This window comes from Erpetoichthys calabaricus, chromosome 2, assembly GCF_900747795.2.
Source record: "Erpetoichthys calabaricus chromosome 2, fErpCal1.3, whole genome shotgun sequence".
NCBI classification, from domain to species: Eukaryota; Metazoa; Chordata; class Cladistia; order Polypteriformes; family Polypteridae; genus Erpetoichthys; species Erpetoichthys calabaricus.
This window is the reverse complement of record NC_041395.2, coordinates 5,071,147-5,094,785: the sequence shown is the minus strand read 5'-3', so window position 1 is coordinate 5,094,785 and position 23,639 is coordinate 5,071,147. Positions and strand designations below refer to the sequence as shown.

At 44.7% G+C, this 23,639-nt stretch overlaps 1 protein-coding gene across 1 annotated transcript in view; it reads left to right on the top strand.

Annotated features, from left to right (window-relative positions):
• Positions 1 to 23,639, top strand: part of wdr11 (WD repeat domain 11) — a 95,931-nt gene that overhangs the window by 3,206 nt on the left and 69,086 nt on the right. The window contains exons 3-4 of the mRNA XM_028825604.2: positions 1,260 to 1,413; positions 5,694 to 5,867. Of these exons, the coding sequence (XP_028681437.2) occupies positions 1,260 to 1,413; positions 5,694 to 5,867 (328 nt within the window). The remainder of the gene's footprint in view (positions 1 to 1,259; positions 1,414 to 5,693; positions 5,868 to 23,639) is intronic.

Genomic DNA, 23,639 nt, shown 5'->3' with positions numbered 1-23,639 from the left:
CAGGACAACGACCCTAAGCACACAGCCAAGATATCAAAGGAGTGGCTTCAGGACAACTCTGTGAATGTCCTTGAGTGGCCCAGCCAGAGCCCAGACTTGAATCCGATTGAACATCTCTGGAGAGATCTTAAAATGGCTGTGCACCGACGCTTCCCATCCAACCTGATGGAGCTTGAGAGGTGCTGCAAAGAGGAATGGGCGAAACTGGCCAAGGATAGGTGTGCCAAGCTTGTGGCATCATATTCAACAAGACTTGAGGCTGGAATTGCTGCCAAAGGTGCATCGACAAAGTATTGAGCAAAGGCTGTGAATACTTATGGACATGGGATTTCTCAGTTTGTTTATTTTTAATAAATTTGCAAGAACCTCAAGTAAACTTTTTTCACATTGTCATTATGGGATGTTGTGTGTAGAATTCTGAGGAAAAAAATGAATTTAATCCATTTTGGAATAAGGCTGTAACATAACAAAATGTGGACAAAGTGATGAAGCGCTGTGAATACTTTCTGGATGCACTGTACATAGCGCCTTTCTCATGCTCTCAGGACTGTCCCTGAATGTGATGCAGTGAGTGCTGGTGGTCACTGTTGTCATGTGCTCAGAGTGTAGTAAACTCTTACTTTCCTGTCTGACCAGTTTACAACATGTCCTCTCCCTTGTATAGGCTACTCACTGCTAGGACAGAAAACCTAAAAATGTCCTTCTGATTGGTGCCTGTGCATCAAGGTCTGGGGTTGTTGTCCAGCGGGTCACCCCTTTGTTCCAGCTGCTGCCATCTCTGTGAATTCATGCAGTCCTGCCAGCGGCGCGTCTCTTCAGTGCTGTTTGTGTATTTCCTGCCATGCACAATTGTAGCTGTTTTTTATTCTAGCTGGATGCTTTGGTGCTTCTTCTCATGGGCAGACTTGCCACCAAGTTTGCCCACACACTGCTTCCTGTGCCTGCAGCCATTCCATCTGCAGTGCTGCTCCATTCTTTCCTCCATACTGGTGAATTTGACACTTTGGTGCTTCTCGGTATCGTGTCATTACAGCAGAACATACTTGTCAATTTCTTTTTCCCCCTCAGACGAAGGTTTTAATCTTTCTGAAGCCATAAATAAGCCTTTTGCTGTCGGGTCAGCTTTTTCATGCTTAATTCTTAAGATTTGCTCCAGAAGCTTTTTGTCCCCAACTCTGTGGTTCAGACCGTTCTCCCTTCGAGTCTCTGTTTGTCTCCTACATAAAGAGAGTTTGCTGATGTTTCTGTTTTTCAAACAGGTGAAATGGGCACGAGAGAACTACCACCACAACATTGGCTCCCCGTATTCCCTGCGCTTGGCATCCGCTGACTGCACTGGGAAGATCATCGTGTGGGATGTGATGACTGGAACGGCTCGCTGTGAGATCCAGGAACACAGCAAACCCATTCAAGGTCGGTAAACGCAGACAGTGGGCATGAATGGGCAGTTTGAACTTTCACATGCAGGCCACCTGCCATAGGTAGAGTCTAATCTTCCTCTTCTTCTTTCGGCTACTCCCGTTAGGGGTTGCCACAGCGGATCATCTTCTTCCATATCTTTCTGTCTTCGTCATCTTGCTCTGTTACACCCATCACCTTCATGTCCTCTCTCATCACATCCATAAATCTCCTCTTAGGCCTTCCTCTCACCTGGCAGCTCTATCCTTAGCACCCTTCTCTCATTATACTCGTCATCTCTCCTCCATAGGTAGAGTCTAATGGAAAATAATAATCACTTTTATTGATCGATAGATATCGTGCCTTTCTCAAACCCAAAGACAATTTAAATAGTATTTAAAAACATAATAAAACAGAACATTAATATCACTCAATTGTTAAAATAAAAATCTAAGACTGAAGAATTAAGTTTTCCATTTGGTATTAAAATAAAGAGCAGTTTAGCAGCCATTGAGGTAAGGAGTTCCAGATGCAAGGGGCCATGGCATGGAGTGATCTGTCACACCAGGATGAATGCTTGGCATGCGAGATGAGTGGTGCCCAGTTCCGTACAACCTCTAGATTTCTCCTTGGGTTTAATAAAAATCTAATCTAAGGGCCATGTGGAGGATTATTCTGATGAAGGAGGCGAGGAAGACATGTGGGAAGTAAGCCATACAGTGTAACACTTTAAAAGTAGTAGTCACAAGCTTATATTTGATATGTAAAGAAACGGGCAGCTGGTGGGAACGGTAAAAGGCTGGAGTGACGTCTTCAGTTTACTTGGTGTGTGTGAGAATTCTGGTGAGCAGTAAGGCCAGAAAACCGAGAATTCTAGTAGTCAAGGTGAGAAGTAATGAAAGCACGCACAAGTGTTCCAGCACCACTCCTATGATGAAGACGAGTGATATTGTGAAGGTGATTCTCAGTGGGACCCCATGTGAGGCTTAAAGGTAAGTGGTGAGTTAAAAACACACCTACATTAGGCACCACTTGTGAACGTTGAACCAACACAGCATCAGCGTTAATGTTGAAATTGTGGAGGCAATTGACTTGAGGGAAAAATTAACTGCACTTCAGTCTTGTCAACATTCAATTTAAGAAAAATGAATATTCACCCAATTCTTGACATCACAAATTCAGTTCACTTTGTTTTTGTGTAGCGGCCTTCACTGAGTGTGGACTCAGAGTGCTGTAACAACTCACAGGTAAAATACGAGTACAACTTTACAAATGGCCCCTTATGAAATGTACACACTTAAAGATAAAGGTTAGTTAAAGCAAAGACAAACAAGTCTAACCTAACAGTGTGTGGCCATTATTATCATCGAACTACAGCCGGCTGACAACGGTGGAGAGGAAAACAAAAACTCCAATCAGAACAGCATTCAAGCAGATAACTTGGTGGCATAAAATAAATCTGAGTATTATCAGCATGACTATGAAGGCCGAGACCATGATGGGGGCAGATATATTAGAAAACGACATCGGGACCCCTCACTAGCAGTGTTGGTGTACGAGCTGTCAGAATGTTGATTGTGTATCCCTGTGACATACAAGTGCCACAGAATTGAAAGCTTGTTAATGGACAAATATTGTTAGGTTCTGTTTTTGTTAAATCCGTTTGGAACTACTTTGTGTTTTTGTAATTGATCATTTGTAAAATGGAATTGCATTTCACCTGTGAACTTGTCAAAAGTGCTCCAAGTGTGCTGTCAGTCAGTGCCGTGCAATGATCAACAGAACTGAAATGTTACTTGAGTCTCTGCAGAGGCATGCCCATGTCACGAGGCCGATGTGCTTCTTAAACCCGGCACTCGCATCCCCTATCCAGTCTGCAGCAGATACGTGCAAGCTGTAAAATGGTGATTGGCCAATGTAGGACCACCTGCTGGATGTACAGGGTAAAGGTGCCTATGCTTAACTTGATACGTGTGTACTGCCTGTGTGACTTGTTATGTGAAATCAATATGATGCTTAGTCAGAGGCTAACGACTGGCACAAAGGATTACAGACGCCTTAGTTTGTTGTGAGCATCTTTATGATTAGCCAAGAGAAATGGCCTATTGGCAATTGAGCTGAGATGCTTTTTGTACCCGGTCCTCTTTGTGTAGGCTCTCCCTGTGCGTCTCTGCAGTTGGGTTTAATATTCAATTCAGGTCACTTTATTTTTCCATTGCACCCTTTTACTGAGTACAGACTTAGAGCACTGTGACAAGTTCACAGGTAAAACTCAATTACAAACGTATTACAAATTACACATACATGCTGAAATATACAGATCAGTTCAAACGCACAGTAAGATAATGCACTTCCAAACGGATGAACAATATCTAGCATTCTCTTTGAGCTTGGCCAAAAAACTAGTTTTACCGATGGCCATCGTCTTCTGTGAGAACCAAAAGCAATGTGCCCATTGGGCTCTTCTTGAAGCGCTTCAGCTATGCACAGGGCTTGGTGGGGTAGACACACAGCTTTCCTAAATCCTCAGTACACAGTAGTGTGCAAAACTCTTGGGCCCCCTGGATTTTAACATAAGCTTTCTCTTAGGTGTTAATTGTTTGTCTTCTGCATTAATGTCAGTAGAAAAGAGCAAATGTCAGCCGTCCAAAAAATTAAAAATGACAAAAATGCTTGTATTTCGTAACAGTAACAAAAACACTTTGCAGATGACTTAGTAGGCCATTGCAGAAATAAAGATAACAAAGATGTACTTTAGATTAATGACATCAGGGGGTGACTGAAATGAAGTGATGAACTGAAACAGAAGGAGAAAGAATGAACCTGGGCAAAGGACACAAAAAGATGAGGGCACGTCAGGCGGATGAGACTGATTAACATTGTCAGCTCAACATGGAGCAGAGCAACAAGACACAAGATGGTCATCCTGCATCCACAAGATCTCTCCCAAGCAGTACTGAACTCTTAAGGTGTGCTGCCCAAGCTCTTCCAAAGAAGCACAATGATGCAGCAAAGTGGAGGACCAGAAAAGCAGTGGTTGGCATTGGAAAGCGAATACTGGAGGTGAGAGATCACCAAATTGACGTCCCATTGAAACTGAAGGGTGTCTGGCACTGCTGTCCACTCTGAAGTCACAGAAACCACTGGTGTGCAAGTCCATCTGTCTACAGGTCTGAAGAGTTGTTACCAAAAAGTCATTCCCAATGAAAGTGGAAAGGAAGCTAAGAGACTCAAAAACACAAGGACTGGGCCACTGCATAGTTCAAATTTATGCACAGGGTAGCTGGGGGGTGTGACACAGAGGAGTATCTACAGCCAGCGCTGAAGCACAATGGCAGTGATGTACAGGTTTAGGGAGCATGGAGTTGGCATTCTACTTTGAATGAATGGAATCCTCAGTGCTGAAAAGTCCAAGCAGATTCTCCTCCATTACACAATCTCATTTGGAAGGCATCTGATCGGTCTCAACTGCAGTGACCCCAAGCACACAGCTGAGGCCACCGCCCAAAAAAAGGGCATGGCCCCCACTGAGTCCTGATCTCCACATTGTGGAAGCTGGCAGGGGTGACATGGGGAGATGGAAGTAGGTGAGACACGAGAACTCTTACGATTCTTCTCACTGTTTCAGGGGTGACTGGGAGTGATGTCATCGACATGACCATAGAAACATCCACACGTCCATTTCCTGGTTCTTTGAGATTATAGATACTGTAGATACGTGTGTTTTTTGCTTGGTATTTTTCCCCAAAAAAATTTTACTGCAATTTTTGGGTTTAATTTTGGCCACTGATGGAGAAATAGGATTGAACTTCAGGTTCAAACTCTACTAGGCTTACAACTCACGTCTCATCTGGTCCCCTTATTCATTAAAATACAGCCTCCTCTCCTTGGTGGCTGTTTAAACTGGGACCAGTGGCACAAGACGCTGAGAGCAAAGAACCTGCTCATTTTGTACTGTGTCCTGCTCATTGTAGTCATTTTTCATTATTTTTGAAAGCTTTTTTTATACAAATAAAAAAATGTCCTCACAGGTAGCACAGTGGTAGTGCTGCTGCTTTGCAGTAAGGAGACTGTGGAAGATTGTGGGTTCACTTCCCGGTTCCTCCCTGTGTGGATAGTGCTTTGAGTACTGAGAAAAGTGCTATATAAATGTAATGAATTTTTATTATTATTTATTATTACAAATAAAAGCATGTAATTGCATGAAATTGGCCTTGGAATGAGTCTGGCTACTCCAGAATACTTCATGGTAATAAAGAAATGCGTCTTTATTGAGCACGTCTCTTTCTTTGCAGATATGGAATGGCTCTGGAGTCAGGATGCCACTCGAGATCTGCTGCTGGCTGTCCATCCTCCCAACTACATTGTTCTTTGGAATGCAGACACGGGGACCAAACTTTGGAAGAAGAGTTACGCCGAGAACATCCTGTCCTTCTCCTTCGATCCCTTTGACCCGTCCAACTTGGCATGTAAGCAGCTTTTTATATTTATTCTAAAGGCTGATTTCTACTTCTGCATTGAACCTATGCCATAGCTATGTGTGTGTGCCATCCAAAGCAGTTTATACTGCAGGCGCATGCCTGAGCAATAGTTTGGTGGCAGTGTTTCTGTATGCAAGAAAAGTGAATGATCCGTTAACATGCAGGCAGTTTTTAGATAGATAGATAGATAGATAGATAGATACTTTATTAATCCCAAGGGGAAATTCACATACTCCAGCAGCAGCTTACTGATACAAAAAACAATATCAAATTAAAGATTGATAACAATGCAGGTAAAAACAGACAATAACTTTGTATAATGTTAATGTTTACACCCCCGGGTGGAATTGAAGAGTGCATAGTCTGGGGGAGGAACGATCTCCTCAGTCTGTCAGTGGAGCAGGACGGTGACAGCAGTCTGTCGCTGAAGCTGCTCCTCTGTCTGGAGATGATCCTGTTTAGTGGATGCAGTGGATTCTCCATGATTGACAGGAGTCTGCTTAGCGCCCGTCGCTCTGCCACAGATGTCAAACTGTCCAGCTCCATGCCAACAATAGAGCCTGCCTTCCTCACCAGTTTGTCCAGGCGTGAGGCGTCCCTCTTCTTTATGCTGCCTCCCCAGCACACCACTGCATAGAAGAGGGCGCTCACCACCACCGTCTGATAGAACATCTGCAGCATCTTATTGCAGATGTTGAAGGACACCAGCCTTCTAAGGAAGTATAACTGGCTCTGTCCTTTCTTACACAGAGCATCCGTATTGGGAGTCCAGTCTAATTTATCATCCAGCTGCACTCCCAGGTATTTATAGGTCTGCACCCTCTGCACACAGTCACCTCTGATGATCATGGGGTCCATGAGGGGTCTGGGCCTCCTAAAATCCACCACCAGCTGCTTGGTTTTGCTGGTGTTCAGGTGTAGGTGGTTTGAGTCGCACCATTTAACAAAGTCATTGATTATGTCCCTATACTCCTCCTCCAGCCCATTCCTGATGCAGCCCACGATAGCAGTGTCATCAGCGAACTTTTGCACACGGCAGGACTCCGAGTTGTATTGGAAGTCCGATGTATATAGGCTGAACAGGACCGGAGAAAGTACAGTCCCCTGCAGCGCTCCTGTGTTGCTGACCACAATGTCAGACGTGCAGTTCCCGAGATGCACATACTGAGGTCTGTCTTTAAGATAGTCCACGATCCATGCCACGAGGAATGAATCTACTCCCATCTCTGTCAGCTTGTCCCTAAGGAGCAGAGTTTGGATTGTGTTGAAGGCGCTAGAGAAGTCTAGAAACATAATTCTTACTGCACCACTGCCTCTGTCCAAGTGGGAGAGGGATCGGTGTAGCATGTAGATGATGGCATCCTCCGCTCCCACCTTCTCCTGATATGCAAACTACAGAGGGTCAAGGGCATGTTGAACCTGTTTTTGCCCTCCAAAATCAGCACTCCTCTTGTTACACATTTTCTTCCATAAGCAAATGTATTTGTCCCAGATATTTTCCACTTTTTCATTGATTTGCTGGCTTCCAAGTAAATGTTAGCTGATATTTCTTGCCATGAATTGGCTGTCTTTGTAATGCTGTGATGCGGTGTCCTTCGACAAGTCCTTTCTCAATCTGCTTGTCCAACTGAAATGCGTCAGTGCGATCAATGCAATTTTTGGCACCCCTAGGAAAGATGTGCTCTCAGGCTTCTAAAAAAAAAAATTTTTCCCCCAAAAAATATAAGCACACAACACAAAAAAAAGAAAAATCCAACCTTTAATTGAAGTACATTTATTTATTGGGGAAAAAAAATCCCACATTAACAAATACATTTTTTACATGAAATCATGTGAGCTGTTAATATTTCATACAAGCCCCTTTTGCTAACAAGACAACACTTAATCTGCTCCTCTAACGTTTCACAAGTTTGGAGAGTACAGAGACAGGGATTTTTGAGCATTCCTCTTTGCCCAATCTTTCTAGATTGTCCAGAGTCCTGGGTCCTCTCCTCTTCAGCTCACCCCACAGGTTTTCAATGGGGTTGAGGTCTGGGGGACTGAGATGGCCATGGGAGGAGTTTGATTTTGTGTCTGCTGAGCCATTTTTGTGTAGAGTTTGCCATATGTTTAGGGTCACTATCCTGCTGGAAGACCCAATGATGACCCATCTCCAGCTTTCTGGGAGAGGCCACCAGATTTTGATTTAAAATGTTCTGGTATTTCAAGGAGTTCATGATGCCATGCACCCTAAGTAGGTTCCCAGGGCCTTTTGAAGAGAAACAGCCCCACAGCATCACAGATCCTCCACCATACTCTACAGTGGGCATGAGGTGCTTTTTCGCATACTCATTCTTGGATTCACGCCAGACCCACTTGGAATGTTTGTTGCCAAAAAGCTCCATTTTAGTCTCATCTGACCAAAGCTCACGGTCCCAGTTGAAGCCCCAGTACTGTTTTGCAATCTCCAGACGTTTATGTTTGTGACTGTAGGTGAGAAAAGGCTTTTTCCTTGCACGTCTCCCAAACAGCCTGTTGGCATGGAGATGGCATCTTATGGTTGTCATGGAGACTTTGTGACCCCAAGATACCACGCTTTGGTGCAGTTCTCTAACAGTGAGCTTGGGAGAATTTTTGACTTCTCTTACCGTCATCCTCCTCACTGTGTGTGGTGGTCCTCGTCCAGCCTTGTTTGTCACTCTTCCTGTTGTTTTACACGTCTTCTTTGTTTTTCCTCGCAGCTTTAGGCGAGGAGCTATTTTCTTGTAGCCATTACATGACTTATGAAGGTCGACACACATCTGCCTTACTTGAACGGCATGTTCTCTTGTCTTTCCCATGTTGAAGAGTGGCTGAGAGCAATAGGACTCTGTGTCACCTCACATTTATACCCCAGGGACACAGGACGTCATGTATTACTAATTTAAAGTTCCAATTTACTCTGATCGACTTTTAAAACTCGAAATTACAAAAATGCTTCAATTACATTTATTTTATAGGAATTGTTAGGGGTGCCAATAATTGTTGCACACGTGATTTCATGTAAAAAATGTATTTCTTAATGTGGAATTTTTTTCCCAATGAATACATAAAGTTTTGATTTTTCTCTTTTTTGTGTTGTGAGCCTATATTTTTTGGGAAATAAAAAGAATTTATTAGAAGCCTAAGAACACTTCTTAATCAGGGGTGCCAATAATTGTGGAGGGCACTGTATATAGTTACTAAACTGGCGCGAGCCGGAAGCATCGGCTGTAACGGGGATTGCCACTTCACCTGCGGAGCACGAAAGCCAAAACGATCTGTCCAAACTGAAGGTAATGATCGCCACGGCCATAAATGGGCTCAAGAAAGACATTCAGAAAAATATAAAGAAGCGGCTGGAGCTGCAAGAGCTGTGGCAGGATAATAAAGACCTGGAAAAACGTGTATATAATCGCTTTGATGCAGCCTTTAAAGGTATGCTGGGGAAAATTGAAGAACACATTCAGGATAATGCGTCCAAACTGAGAGCACTTGCTGATCAGCTGGAAGACGTTAAGCAGACATTAACGACTCAAATTGAAACAGCTGAACAGTTGGCATCTACTGCCGATGGAAAAGCTACAGCTGCGAATTCCGAATGTAAAAAACTCAGAGACAGACTTGCGGCTCTGGAAGATGGATGCAGAAGGAATAATATTAGAATTGAAGGTCTACCTGAGAATCGTGTAAGTCCAAACCCAGTGAAACTCATAGCTGAACTTGTGGTAAGCTGCCTGGACACAGACAGGTAGACATGGTTTTATCACACAACACACGTTTATTTACAACAATTTACAATATTGAAGCACACACAACCCAAACACAATCACCCCAAAGTCCAGGCCTCTTCACTAATACCTTTCTTCACCGCCTCCACTCCTCCGAGCTCCGTCATTCTTCCACCCGACTCCAGCCATCGAATGGTCCAGGTGCCTCCTGATGAGCTTCCACTGCCCCTTCCTGGTGTGGCGGAAGTACTGACTGCGCACCATCTTCCCCCCAGCACTTCCGGGTGTGGCAGAAGTGCTGAGAGCCAGGGCTCCTCAGGCATTGGGTTGCCCCCTGGCGGTGACCATGGGTCCCTATAGGGTTGAGCTTCTAAGCTCTGTTCCCGTGGTCCCCAAAGCCACCAGGGCGGTCACCCCCTCGTGGTCTGGAGGAGGCGTAATCCCTCCTCCGGTCCTTCCAGCCAACCCCGGCTGGGTGCCACCCCCAGCCGCTTGCCACAAACTATTCTCAAAAGTAATTGGAGAGGACTTTAAATCAGTTACTAAACTGGCCAATCTGAGTCCTAGGGGTCTGTGTAGGATCCCTGTCAGTGTGATGCGCCGTCACATTTTTGAGGAGATGTGTGTCGGGCTACACTGTAGACTGCATAAGTTCGACACAGAATCATAAATCAGCCTTCAGCTGAAAAAGAATGTCTAGGACTGACCCGATCCATGGGAAGTGATGTAGTGGAATCCTGGGAAACACGATGTGGACCACCAGGGGATGTACCAGCCACCCTACCCGACACAGACTGGCACGGACACAGTGCAGCTGCAACACACCTTTTATTTTTTCACATGGGCACAGCTTCCCACCCTTACAGCACAGTTCTCCAGTAGATAACTACAGGTTCTCTTCTTTCTTTTGCCCAATTTCTCGCCACCACTCCTCCTCCAGAAAGCTTCATCCTCTTCCTCCTGACTCTGGCCTCTCCTTTTATAAGGCACCCGGAAGTGCTCCAGGTGCTTGTTGACCTACTTCTGGCAGCACTTCTGGGTGTCGCTGTAGTGCTGCCTACAGGGGCTCAGGAGTTCCCCAGGTGCCCTCTTGTGGTGGGCACGGGCCCCAGCAGGGTGCAGCCTACAGCAAGCCAGGGTGGCTGCCCTCTAGTGTCCTGGGAAGGTAATGTCCAGAACACAGTCTCTCCTCTGGTCCTTCTGATAAAGGGGCATCCCGGCCGGGCAAGCGTTCCAGCTCTCCATCCCAATGAATGAATGATGAAGGCTAATTTAAGATGGCAGTGCTGCTAAGTGAAGGCTGCACAAAAGCAACACAACTTCACAAGTGCTTTACATTGCTACATCTTGTGGTGTCTCAGTTTTTATTGTATAGTTCTCTTCACTGAGTGCAGACTCGAAGTGAATACACTGTGGAGCTCGGCCCAGACACAGACAGGCGGACACCAATGGTTCAAACACCCACATACGTTTATTGTCCATACTCATATTTACAATAAGTACAACACAACCCCAAACTCCCCCAAAGTCCAGGCCTCTTCATCCAATGCCTCCTCTTTGTCTCTGGCCACCTCCACTCCTCTGCTCCCGAGCTCCGTCCTCTTCCACCCGACTCAAGCCCACGAACGGAGGGAGGCGGCCCATTTTATGATCACCCGGATGTGCTCCAGGTGCCTCCCGACAATCTTCCGCCGGCACTCCCCAGTGTGGCAGAAGTGCCGGCTGCACACCTGGAAGCACTCCAGGTGTCCCTGTACCTCTTCCCCCCAGCACTTCCGGGTGTGGCGAAAGTACTGAGGTCCAGGGCTCCGTAGGCATCGGGGCGCCCCCTGGCCGTGACCACGGGCCCCAACAGGGCTGAGCTTCAAAGTTCTGTTCCCGCGGTCCCCAAAGCCACCAGGGCGGTCGCCCCCACATGATCCTAGGGAGGCGTAAGCCCTCCTCCGGTCCTCCAGGGAGTCCTGGCCAGGTACCACCCCCAGCCACCTGTGACAACACACATTTATAAACGTAGTATATTAACTAAACAAGGGGGCTCCGCCCCCTGCTCGCTTCGCTCGCCTACCCCCGGTGTTGGGTAACCCGAAATACATTGATGAATGTATGAGATATGTTTGTAGCTCCGTTAGTCGAGCTGTTTGGTTTTGGAGCCGAGACAGTTTTGCTTCCGCGGTTTCAGACGCGCGTTGTAGGCGCCGACGTCTATTGTTTTTGTCCATGCGGGCTCGTGTTTGTAGCTCCATTAGTGGAGCTGTATAGTTTTGGAGCCGTGATCGTGACTCCATTAGTTCTCCATTGTTTACCGTTAGTAATATGAATAATTGCACATACTGTTAATATGGAGCGGTTTCTGTGGTTGTACTGTTAATAATGCATCACTGTAATGTGATTCACTTATGCTGTATAGTTTGGACGTGTGAGGATGACGTACGTTTAAAACGGAGCGTTCGTTTATTCTTATTACGCGTTGTAGGTGCCTTCGGCTTTCGTACTGACTCGCGCCTTCCGCACTATTATGCTGTGTATGGTGGACCTTTGTGGACTCCGTACTTTTTCCTGTTTCACTCTGGGGCGGGGGGCTGAATCCTCTTTTTTGTGTGGCTGTGTCGTTACCTATGGGCGCGTTGCCTCATTTCTTATTTACGTTAGTTGAGCTCCTTTGTTTTTGAGCCGTGACGCGTTGTAGGTGCTTATTTACGTTAGTTGAGCTAATATTATACCTCCAGTGCCATGTGTGTGTTTCATGTGGTAGTCGTTGTAGGCGCATGCGCCCTCCGTACTATCTCAGGTTTGACTATGCTGTGTTTTGTGGATGTTTGGAGACGCCGTACTCTCTCCGGTTTGATTGTGGGGCGGGATGCCGAAGCCCGTTGTGTTTGTTTTGTCTGTGAGTACTCATATTATTGTACTACTGTAATGTGATTCACATATGCTGTGGAGTCCGTATCTCTGGGGCTTCTGTACCATCTCGGGGGTCTGCCTGTGGTGTGTTAGACGTGCGTTGTAGGCGCCCACACCTTCCGTACTATGTCGGGTTTGACTATGCTGTGTAGTATGGACGGTTAGGGTTCCGTATTGTCTGTGCTCGTTGCTTTATTTCGTATTTCCGTTAGTGCTCGCTGTCGGCACCTGCGCACTATGTCTCCTGCGTCCATATCCGGTTTATTCTCAGTTAGTAATATGGATTGTTAAACCTTGAAAAAATGTACATCAGTAGCTTCAGGAAATAGTCCACTTTTTTTCTGTATTTTTTTATTTCAGTTTATTTTTAATTCATATACATTAGTGTTGAGGCCTTTTGCAATGACAATTGAAATCGGTCTTCTGTTTTCACTGGACATCTTTGATATGTTTGTACAACTTGATTAAAGTCCACCTGTGGTCAATTCATTTGATCAGACATGATTTGGAAGGGCACAGTTGGCACAAGCTGTGAGGTCAAAAGAATTGTCAGAAGATCTGAAAGGATTGTGTCAAGAGGCAGAGCTGGGGAAGGGTGGGGAAATATTTCTGCAGCTTTGAGGGTCTTGAAGAGCACAGTGGCTTCCACCATCCCTAAATTGAAGAGTCTCAGTGGTTCAGAACTTTTTTCCTCCAGCTGGCTGCCTAGCCAAACTGAACAAATGAGAGAGAAGAGCTTTAGTCGTGGAGGTGGCCTAGAACGAGAACTTCGGAGGTCCTCTGTGGTGATGGAAGAACCTGCCAGAAACTCCACCAATCAGTCCTTTTTTTGGTAGAGTTGGCAGATGGATGCCACTCTTCAGTAAAATGCACATGGTGTGGGTCGCTTATTTATCGAAAGGACACCGAGGGCATGAGGTGAAAGATTCTCTGGTCTGATGAGACCAACATTAAGCTCTTTGGCTTGAATGACTGTAACGGTGCCACACGTCATGCTCTAATGCTTGTATGAGTAAATGGTCTCCTTGTCTTGGAGTGCCACTTAGCATGTGTGTAGTGGCAGTGAGTTACCAGCTAATTCATGGTGTGGCACTCAGACCCGCAAAGGGAGATTGACCTTACACAGTGAAAATGATTCTTAAAATATCAAGTCCCACCTCAGCACCTTTTCTTTTTCAAACATTAAAACTGCAAAGGAGCAAGAAATCAGTAGGGAGATCAGCTTGACAAAATGAGTAGGCCGTTGTATCCAAGGGGATTATCAGCGGTTGTATGAAGAAATCGTCTGCTGCTCAGGTCACTGAAAACAGTGCAAAGTCTGGAGACCAACAGAGGGCTCTTCTGCTTACTGCAAGGTGATTCAAGAGCAGACGAGCACTGCAGTGCCTACACTTCATCACCCAACACTGTCTTCGGTCAGAGTCCGGCACTCAGGATACCCCAAACCCAGATAAAGTCTCTTGAAATGAAAGTCACCACTGTTTATTACAAAAAAAACAATAAACCATTATTTGTGGGTGAGTTAAAGGACAAAGTCCACAAAACAAAACAAAAAAAGTAACAATACAGCTGAACGACAAACGGGACGAATTCAATAAATTACTGAAAAACTTTCATCGGCTCTGAGCCCTTTCTTATTGGCAATGGTGATGGACAGGATGACAGATGAGATTAGACAGGAGTCCCTGTGAACTGTGATGTCTGCTGATGACATTGTGATCTGTAGCGATAGTAGGGAGCAGGCTGAGGAGACCCTGGAGAGGTGGAGATATGATCTGGAGAGGAGAGGAGTGAAGGTCAGTAGGACCACCCGGACAGAATACATGTGTGTGAATGAGAGGGAGGTCAGTGGAATGGTGAGGATTCAGGGAGTAGAGTTGGCGAAGGTGGATGAGTTTAAATACTTGGGATCAACAGTACAGAGTAATGGGGATTGTGGAAGAGAAGTGAAGAGGAGAGTGCAGGCAGGGTGGAGTGGGTGGAGAAGAGTGTCAGGAGTGATTTGTGACAGACGGGTATCAGCAAGAGTGAAAGGGAAGGTCTACAGGACGGTAGTAAGACCAGCTATGTTATATGAGGTGGAGACGGTGGCACAGGAGACAGAGCTAGAGGTGGCAGAGTTAAAGATGTTAAGATTTGCACTGGGCGTGATGAGGATGGACAGGATTAGAAACGAGGACATTAGAGGGTCAGCTCAGGTGGGACGGTTTGGAGACAGAGTCAAAGTGGCAAGATTGCATTGGTTTGGAAAGATGCTGGGTATATTGGGTGAAGGGTGCTAAGGATAGAGCTGCCAGGGAAGAGGAGAAGAGGAAGGCCTAAGAGAAGGTTTATGGATAAGGTGAGAGAGGACATGCAGGTGGTGGGTGTGACAGAACAAGATGACGAGGACAGGAAGAGATGGAAAAAGGTGATCCGCTGTGGCGACCCCTAACGGGAGTAGCCGAAAGAAGAAGAAGACTGAAAAACTTTCATGCATAGTAATTACCAGTAAACCCTCGATTCTCTAAAGAATCGCAAATCCAAGAATGGCAATCACTTTCTGTTCCCTCCGATCTTTGGAGGGATGAAAAATCATGGAGGGCGGGAGCGTCCTGGGAAAGTTTTCATTTCATTAAATAAATATATTTGTACTAACTTTAAACAATTTATTAAAACTAAAATTGAAATTTAATTGTTATATCATTTAATTCCAAAATGTCTTTCAGTTGCTGGACTCATAAGTAAAAAAAAATATCGGAGTGCAAAGGTTTAAATGAAGTAAATTGGAAACAAAAAATTCATAAAATGGTAAATTCAAAATAGTTAATCAAAAATGTCCTTATAAACAATATTTCTGGTAAAGATGGTTTCCTGTCCTTGAATCAGCTGTCCCTGGTATAGAGTAGTTAAAACCTTCACTTTAACGTCATACAAACACTGGGCTCTTGAAAAGGGTTGTCCATGTCCAAATACAGGCTCAGATATGTAAATGCCTACTTTGTCCATGGTTTGTCCTTGGGATTTGTTGATCGTCATGGCAAATGCAGCTTCAATGGGAAATTGGCGTCATTTAAGTTTAAAAGGTAATTCCAGGTCAGAACTTGTAAGGTCAATTCTGGGAATTAAAACAGTATTGCCAGTATGGGATCCCGTAAGCACTTGCACCTCAGTGACATTTTGTCTCATGATGTTCACGACCAACCGTGCACTGTTGCATAAACCTTGTTTAGTATTAAGGATTCTTAATAGCATGACTATTGTCCCTACTTTAAGGTTAAGATTGTGTTGTGGTAATCCGGCCGGGTTAATAGTGTTTAAATATTTTAATGGGAAATTAAGGTGCTCACTTTCGTCTTCAGAATCAACACTGTCAGTACTTAGAAAGACGTGGCTTTCTCTTCTGGCGTCTGGTATCCGTTTGACTGTGGGGAGCTCGGGCGCAGTGCATGTGCGCTTTCAGCACGGCTTGCTTCTGGCGTCTGGCATCCATGCATATATACAACCTTCATTTAGTAATGTAGATGTAGATAGGCGAGGCTCATGTAGATTTTATGAGGGCTCATAAAATGCACCTAGTCCAAAGCTGCCAAATGAAAAAAAAATAAAACGGTAGAAAGAAAAACGTTGAATAACTGTCCCAATGGCTCTGTAGCAGCCAAAACCTCTCTCTCTCTCCCCAAAATCTTGGAGACTTACAGGCTTCAAAAGGTTGGAAAAATACCTTTAAGACAACCTTGAGCATCGGGAAAAAATGAACCTGTGTAATACGCTGAACAGCGCCACCTATCCTCACCACTCACACCCTACTAATGGTACCGTGGCCTTTGAAGTATTTCCTACCCAGTCGCTTAAAGGCAGCGGGCTTGTACCATTCAGATTAAGGGGGAGGAACACTGCCTTATCCTTACTTTATTCCTACATATACACCATCTTACATACATCTCCCACATCCCCGGGGATTACATCTTACATCTCTTAAACAACAAGAAGACATAAAATACATGAACGAATGGAGTCAAACTATTACCATACCCGTACTGCGATTGCTTTCCCCCTTTCCCATTTCGTTCTTCCTGATTGCTGCTTGCCGGCTTTTAGCAACATAAAGGGAGTACACAGCCACGAATGAAAACTGCCCGTCAACTGACCACTAATATGGCTAGTCCGCTTAAGAAGAGAACTCCGCCAAGCCGGTAAGTGAAGGCATTATCTAAAATCAAAAAATCTGATGCTTACTGGAATGGTGTGCTAACATTAAGTGTCTTATGGTTAATCTTCCCTTTACGAATCTTTCAGCACTGCACCTGTCAACTCTTCACTGTACTGTATTTAGCTAAATAGCGGCGGCTGCTGGTTCTTCCGGCAGTGACGGTTCTACTGGCGTCACACACTTCAGGAACTGACTCTCTTACTCTGGTTTGGTAAGGCCCATCCTCAGTACTGCATTTGGATTTTACTTCAGTGTGTTATCAGGACTTCACACTGGACTTCTAAACGTGTTCTATGTACAGTGCATCCAGAAAGTATTCCCAGCGCAATACTTTTTCCACATTTTGTTATGTTACAGCCTTATTCCAAAATGGATTAAATTCATTTTTTTCCTCAGAATTCTACACACAACACCCCATAATGACAATATGAAAAAAGTTTACCCGAGATTTTTGCAAATTTATTAAAAATAAAAAAACTGAGAAATCCCATGTCCATAAGTATTCACAGCCTTTGCTCAATACTTTTGCACCTTTGGCAGCAATTCCAGCCTCAAGTCTTTTTGAATATGATGCCACAAGCTTGGCACACCTATCCTTGGCCAGTTTCGCCCATTCCTCTTTGCAGCATCTCTCAAGCTCCATCAGGTTGGATGGGAAGCGTCGGTGCACAGCCATTTTAAGATCTCTCCAGAGATGTTCAGTCAGATTCAAGTCTGGGCTCTGGCTGGGCCACTCAAGGACATTCACAGAGCTGTCCTGAAGCCACTCCTTTGATATCTTGGCTGTGTGCTTAGGGTCGTTGTCCTGCTGAAAGATGAACCGTCGCCCCAGTCTGAGGTCAAGAGCGCTCTGGAGCAGGTTTTCATCCAGGATGTCTCTGTACTTTGCTGCAGTCATCTTTCCCTTTATCCTGACTAGTCTCCCAGTCCCTGCCGCAGAAAAACAATCCCACAGCATGATGCTGCCACCACCATGCTTCACTGTAGGGATGGTATTGGCCTGGTCCAAATGTGACGCCTGGCATTCACACCAAAGAGTTCAATCTTTGTCTCATCAGACCAGAGTATTTTCTTTCTCGTGGTCTGAGAGTCCTTCAGGTGCCTTTTGGCAAACTCCAGGCGGGTTGCCATGTGCCTTTTACTAAGGAGTGGCTTCCGTCTGGCCACTCTACCATACAGACCTGATTGGTGGATTGCTGCAGAGATGGTTGTCCTTCTGGAAGGTTCTCCTCTCTCCACAGAGGACCTCTGGATCTCTGACAGAGTGACCATCGGGTTCTTGGTCACCTCCCTGACTAAGGCCCTTCTCCCCCGATCGCTCAGTTTAGATGGCCGGCCAGCTCTAGGAAGAGTCCTGGTGGTTTCGAACTTCTTCCACTTACGGATGATGGTGGCCACTGTGCTCATTGGGACCTTCAAAGCAGCAGAAATTTTTCTGTAACCTTCCCCAGATTTGTGCCTCGAGACAATCTTGTCTTGGAGGCCTACAGACAATTCCTTTGACTTCATGCTTGGTTTGTGCTCTGAATTGAACTGTCAACTGTGGGACCTTCTATAGACAGGTGTGTGCCTTTCCAAATCATGTCCAGTCAACTGAATTTACCATAGGTGGACTCCAATGAAGCTGCAGAAACATCTCAAGGATGATCAGGGGAAACAGGATGCACCTGAGCTCAATTTCGAGCTTCATGGCAAAGGCTGTGAATACTTATGTACATGTGCTTTCTCAATTTTTTTTATTTTTAATACATTTGCAAAAACCTCAAGTAAACTTTTTTCATGTTGTCATTATGGGGTGTTGTGTGTAGAAGTCTGAGGAAAAAATGAATTTAATCCATTTTGGAATAAGGCTGTAACATAACAAAATGTGGAGAAAGTGATGAAGCGCTGTGAATACTTTCCGGATGCACTGTATATGTGTTCATACTTGCTGGCGTGTGGTGTCTCTGTGGTCATTCTTGTCGTGTTATTGTCTCAGTACCAAATTTTGACCAGGATTTTTGTAATATAAGCATGTTGTTAGCTATTATGCTCTTTATATTGGATATGGGTGTTTTAGAATTGCTCTTCTCTGGGCTGCTCAACATGCTGATGGGATTTGAGGTTGGCCTTGATCCTGTTCACTGTTAGTCCCTCCTAAGATTTAGGGTCTGTAATAGTTGAGTGGAAAACCTTGTCCATAACGAGGGGTTTACTGCATGGCAAGAATTCATCCTGACCAAAGCCAACAACACAGTGAAGCACGACAGGTGGCAAAATCATCCTGGAGAATTGTTTTTCAGCAGCACGGGGTGGAGGGAAAGATAAGGAGATCAAAGCACAGAAAGAGTGCTCAGAGCGGAAGGTTAACCCTCCAACATGTCCATGATCCCCCCAAAGCACCCTGTCATGGTAACATGGCCCCCCGCAGACTTGATCTTGATTCAGCATCTTTGGAGAGGCCTGAAAATAGCAGGACGTCTGTGCTCCCCGTCTAAGCTGACACAGCTTGAGCGAAACATTGGAGAAGATCCGCAAAGGCAGGTGTGCCATGTTTGTGGTGTCATAACCAAGAAGACTTGAGGCTCCCTTAAGACATGTGATATTTTGGGTTTTTCATTTTTTAAACTCCTCTTTTTTTACTTTTTGACTGTGGTGCATCCTGTGCAGATTGATGATTAAAAAATGAATTTCATGCTTTTATAGGTCAGTTGTTGTATAACAAAATGTGGAAAAAATGAAACCGTCTGAATGCATTCTACATGAACATACAGTGAGACGGAGACATTTTAATTATTGACATTGAAATGTCAAAGTCCGTTAACATAATTACTGAGATATGGGCATTTGGCAGTGGAGGAAAAGAAAGCAAAGCTTCCAGTCAGCAGCATCACTTGAGCCAGTAAGCCTCACACTTTCGATGACCTCAGCCAGTGAATCACACATACAAACTGGACAGTGTAATAACAAGCAGGATGAGTCCCAGGCCTCCTTGTATCTCTTTGTGTCACTTTCAGTGGGCCTGAGTATTCACTTGGCAGTGCAGCAGTGGCACCAACTGCCCCAACAGGGGATCAAGACAGGAAGCGGAAGAGAGGAGGGTCCCTCCCTGACAGTTTGTAATTGACTGAGAGGCTTTTAGCGATACACAGATGACTAACAAATAACGAATCTGCAGCTCTGAGCTAATAATACTAGAGTAAACAAGGGGGTCTTCAGTCTGAGACCAGAGGGGCACCCCTTACATGAGCTGGCAGCTTGGGGAGGCTCCTTAGCTAAAGGCTCAACCTTCCAATATTTAGAAAATCCATACTTTTAGATCATAATGTCCACCCTGCTATGTATATATTTATCAGTCCTCTGGCACAGGCCATGTCACATTACATGACTTTTCCAGCAATTTTCTGTCACAGACGTCATTTACAGTGCATCCGGAAAGTATTCACAGCGCATCACTTTTATCACATTTTGTTATGTTACAGCCTTATCTGAAAATGGATTAAATTCATTTTTTCCCTCAGAATTCTACACACAACACCCCATAATGACAATATGAAAAAAGTTTACTTGAGGTTTTTGCAAATTTATTAAAAATAAAAAAACTGAGAAATCCCATGTCCATAAGTATTCACAGCCTTTGCTCAATACTTTGTCGATGCCCCTTTGGCAGCAGTTACAGCCTCAAGTGTTTTTGAATATGATGCCACAAGCTTGGCACACCTATCCTTGGCCAGTGTCGCCCAGACCTCTTTGCAGCACCTCTCAAGCTCCATCAGGTTGGATGGGAAGCGTCGGTGCACAGCCATTTTAAGATCTCTCCAGAGATGTTCAATCGGATTCAAGTCTGGGCTCTGGCTGGGCCACTCAAGGACATTCACAGAGTTGTCCTGAAGCCACTCCTTTGATATCTTGGCTGTGTGCTTAGGGTCGTTGTCCTGCTGAAAGATGAACCATCGCCCCAGTCTGAGGTCAAGAGCGCTCTGGAGCAGGTTTTCATCCAGGATGTCTCTGTACATTGCTGCAGTCATCTTTCCCTTTATCCTGACTAGTCTCTCAGTTCCCCACAGCATGATGCTGCCACCATCATGCTTCACTGTAGGGATGATGCCATGGTTTCCTCCAAACGTGACGCCTGGCATTCACGCCAAAGAGTTCAATCTTTGTCTCATCAGACCAGAGAATTTTCTTTCTCATGGTCTGAGAGTCCTTCAGGTGTCTTTTGGCAAACTCCAGGTGGGCTGCCATGTGCTTTTTACTAAGGAGTGGCTTCAGTCTGGCCACTCTACCATACAGGCCTGATTGGTGGATTGCTGCAGAGATGGTTGTCCTTCTGGAAGGTTCTCCTCTCTCCACAGAGGACCTCTGGAGCTCTGACAGAGTGACCATCGGGTTCTTGGTCACCTCCCTGACTAAGGCCCTTCTCCCCCGATCGCTCAGTTTAGATGGCCGGCCAGCTCTAGGAAGAGTCCTGGTGGTTTTGAACTTCTTCCACTTACGGGTGATGGAGGCCACTGTGCTCATTGGGACCTTCAAAGCAGCAGAAATTTTTCTGTAACCTTCCCCAGATTTGTGCGTCGAGACAATCCTGTCTCGGAGGTCTACAGACAATTCCTTTGATTTCATGCTTGGTTTGTGCTCTGACATGAACTGTCCACTGTGGGACCTTCTATAGACAGGTGTGTGCCTTTCCAAATCATGTCCAGTCAACTGAATTTACCATAGGTGGACTCCAATGAAGCTGCAGAAACATCTCAAGGATGATCAGGGGAAACAGGATGAACCTGAGCTCAATTTTGAGCTTCATGGCAAAGGCTGTGAATACTTATGTACATGTGCTTTGTCAATTTTTTTATTTTTAATAAATTTGCAAAAATTTCAAGTAAACGTTTTTCACGTTGTCATTATGGGGTGTTGTGTGTAGAATTCTGAGGGAAAAAATGAATTTAATCCATTTTGGAATAAGGCTGTAACATAACAAAATGTGGACAAAGTGATGAAGTGCTGGGAATACTAAGCAGCCTGTGATTGGCTGTCATAAAAAGGGAGACGTGCTCAGTATTGCAGGAGGAGGGACCCTGGCTGATACACCGAGTGTCTGTCACCTTCACAGCCGCCTGCGCCTGAGCCTCCAGTCCGTTGGGCAGTGTGGGAGTTGCTGGCGTCCCGTTTCCTTTTGGGTCTACAGATTCCCACATTTTGTATTTTCCATTTTAAACTACAAGTTTCCCATGATTTTTTTATCATGCCAATAAAATTTCTCTTTTGAAATCCATACTAGAAGAAGAGTTTCATCTTGTATATTGCCAGTGTCTTAGACTGTGGATCTGTTTTTGGTTTGTTTGCCTGTGACTTCTGCTGGAAGTCATGAGTTTGTTTTGTTCTAATAATAATAATAATTCTAATACACTTTATGGATGCAGCACTTATCTAAATAATGGGTGAAATAAAACGAGTCAAGTGGCCTAAACTGCCTCTAGCTGTACCGGTTTGTTTTTTTTTTTTTTGGTGGTTTTCTACTTTTTGTTCCTAAACGTAATGTGGTGGTATGGCAGCTAAAAGCAGGAGCAGAGACCCCCTCTTATTCCCTGGTGCCATATTGCATTCCTCTTGTAAAGCTCTCACTTTGAACCTCTCGGTCTCGTATCTTTGTACCCTTTAAAATAACGGCACAGTTCAGTTGACCAAGAAAAGCAAAGCGGCCCAGCTGAGTGGCTGGGGACTAATGGCGCTCATTTGTCTGCACCTGAAAAGCTTGGACAGGCCAGTCAGGATGATTGATGGGCTGTTTTGTGGTGGTCTTGGACACACCGTGGTGTGCATTTCATGGATGACATGCTCTCTATTGGCCTTTGACAGGTATATTGGGATGTTATTTAGTAACTGCAGCTCAGCCTTCATCACAGGTGATTCCCCCTGCGGCTGGACGCTGGGTTTTCTTAACAGGCTGGCAGGCATGAGAAGCTCACCACATTGATTTTTAAACACCAGAGCTCTGCTTCTCAAGGGAGCAGCTGAATTTAACTTTAATTCAGCAGCTCTGTCCGCCATATTCACATTTCACCTGTGTAGTTACAGCCGAGGACAGTGATTGGTGTGATATGATGTGACACAGTGAGGTTGTGACAGTAACATGTTGCCATTTAAAGAACCTCTTTAGAGAACGAGAGAGAGAATCCCATTCCAGTCTTGGTGGGGATTCTGTCCTGCTTTATATGTTCCTCAGACTGACGTTTAAAGACCCTGACTAGAGCCTCAACACAAAGGACATCTTAAAAATATATATTTAATATATAATAAAAGGTGGGCGCTTTTGCTAAGATTTTATGAAGTGTTTTTTGAATGTTGATTGATGAAAAGCACCCACGCTTTTATTTTATGAGTGACGTATGAGAGACTTATTTTTTACTTTTTATTACACTTTTAAACTTAATATAAGCGTGGTTTTTAAAAAGTTTTTTTATTTATAGGCTATATATTATTTTCAAATTTTTAGTCTTGGGTTTGTTAATAAATAATTTTGTAATCAATATTTGAGCACTTCCTTTAATATTTCTATCCGTTACTACCACCATCTATTGGTGAAATCTTGAACTATTCTTCATATGAAAATTTCATTTCTTAATTCACATGGATTAATTGATCAATTAGTGAAACTGTTAAAATAAGTGTGTTAAATGACCTGAAGAAATGTGTGGATGGGTCAGCGTGCCAAGGAAAGTGTTCTGAAGGCTGGCCTTGCGTAGTGGGCATGGAGAGTTTTAGTGGTTTGTAAATAGCATGGTCTGCTTTGCCTTTGTTACAGATATCATGTGGCTTCAGACACCACATGTACAAATGGCTGTCACCTCTGCTAACCAGGGTGCTACCACAGCCTCAACACTGACAGCCATATTTAGATTTAGATAGGTGTGTGTGTGTAATGAAAAGCCTGGACACCCTAGTGTGCCCACTCTGTGTTAT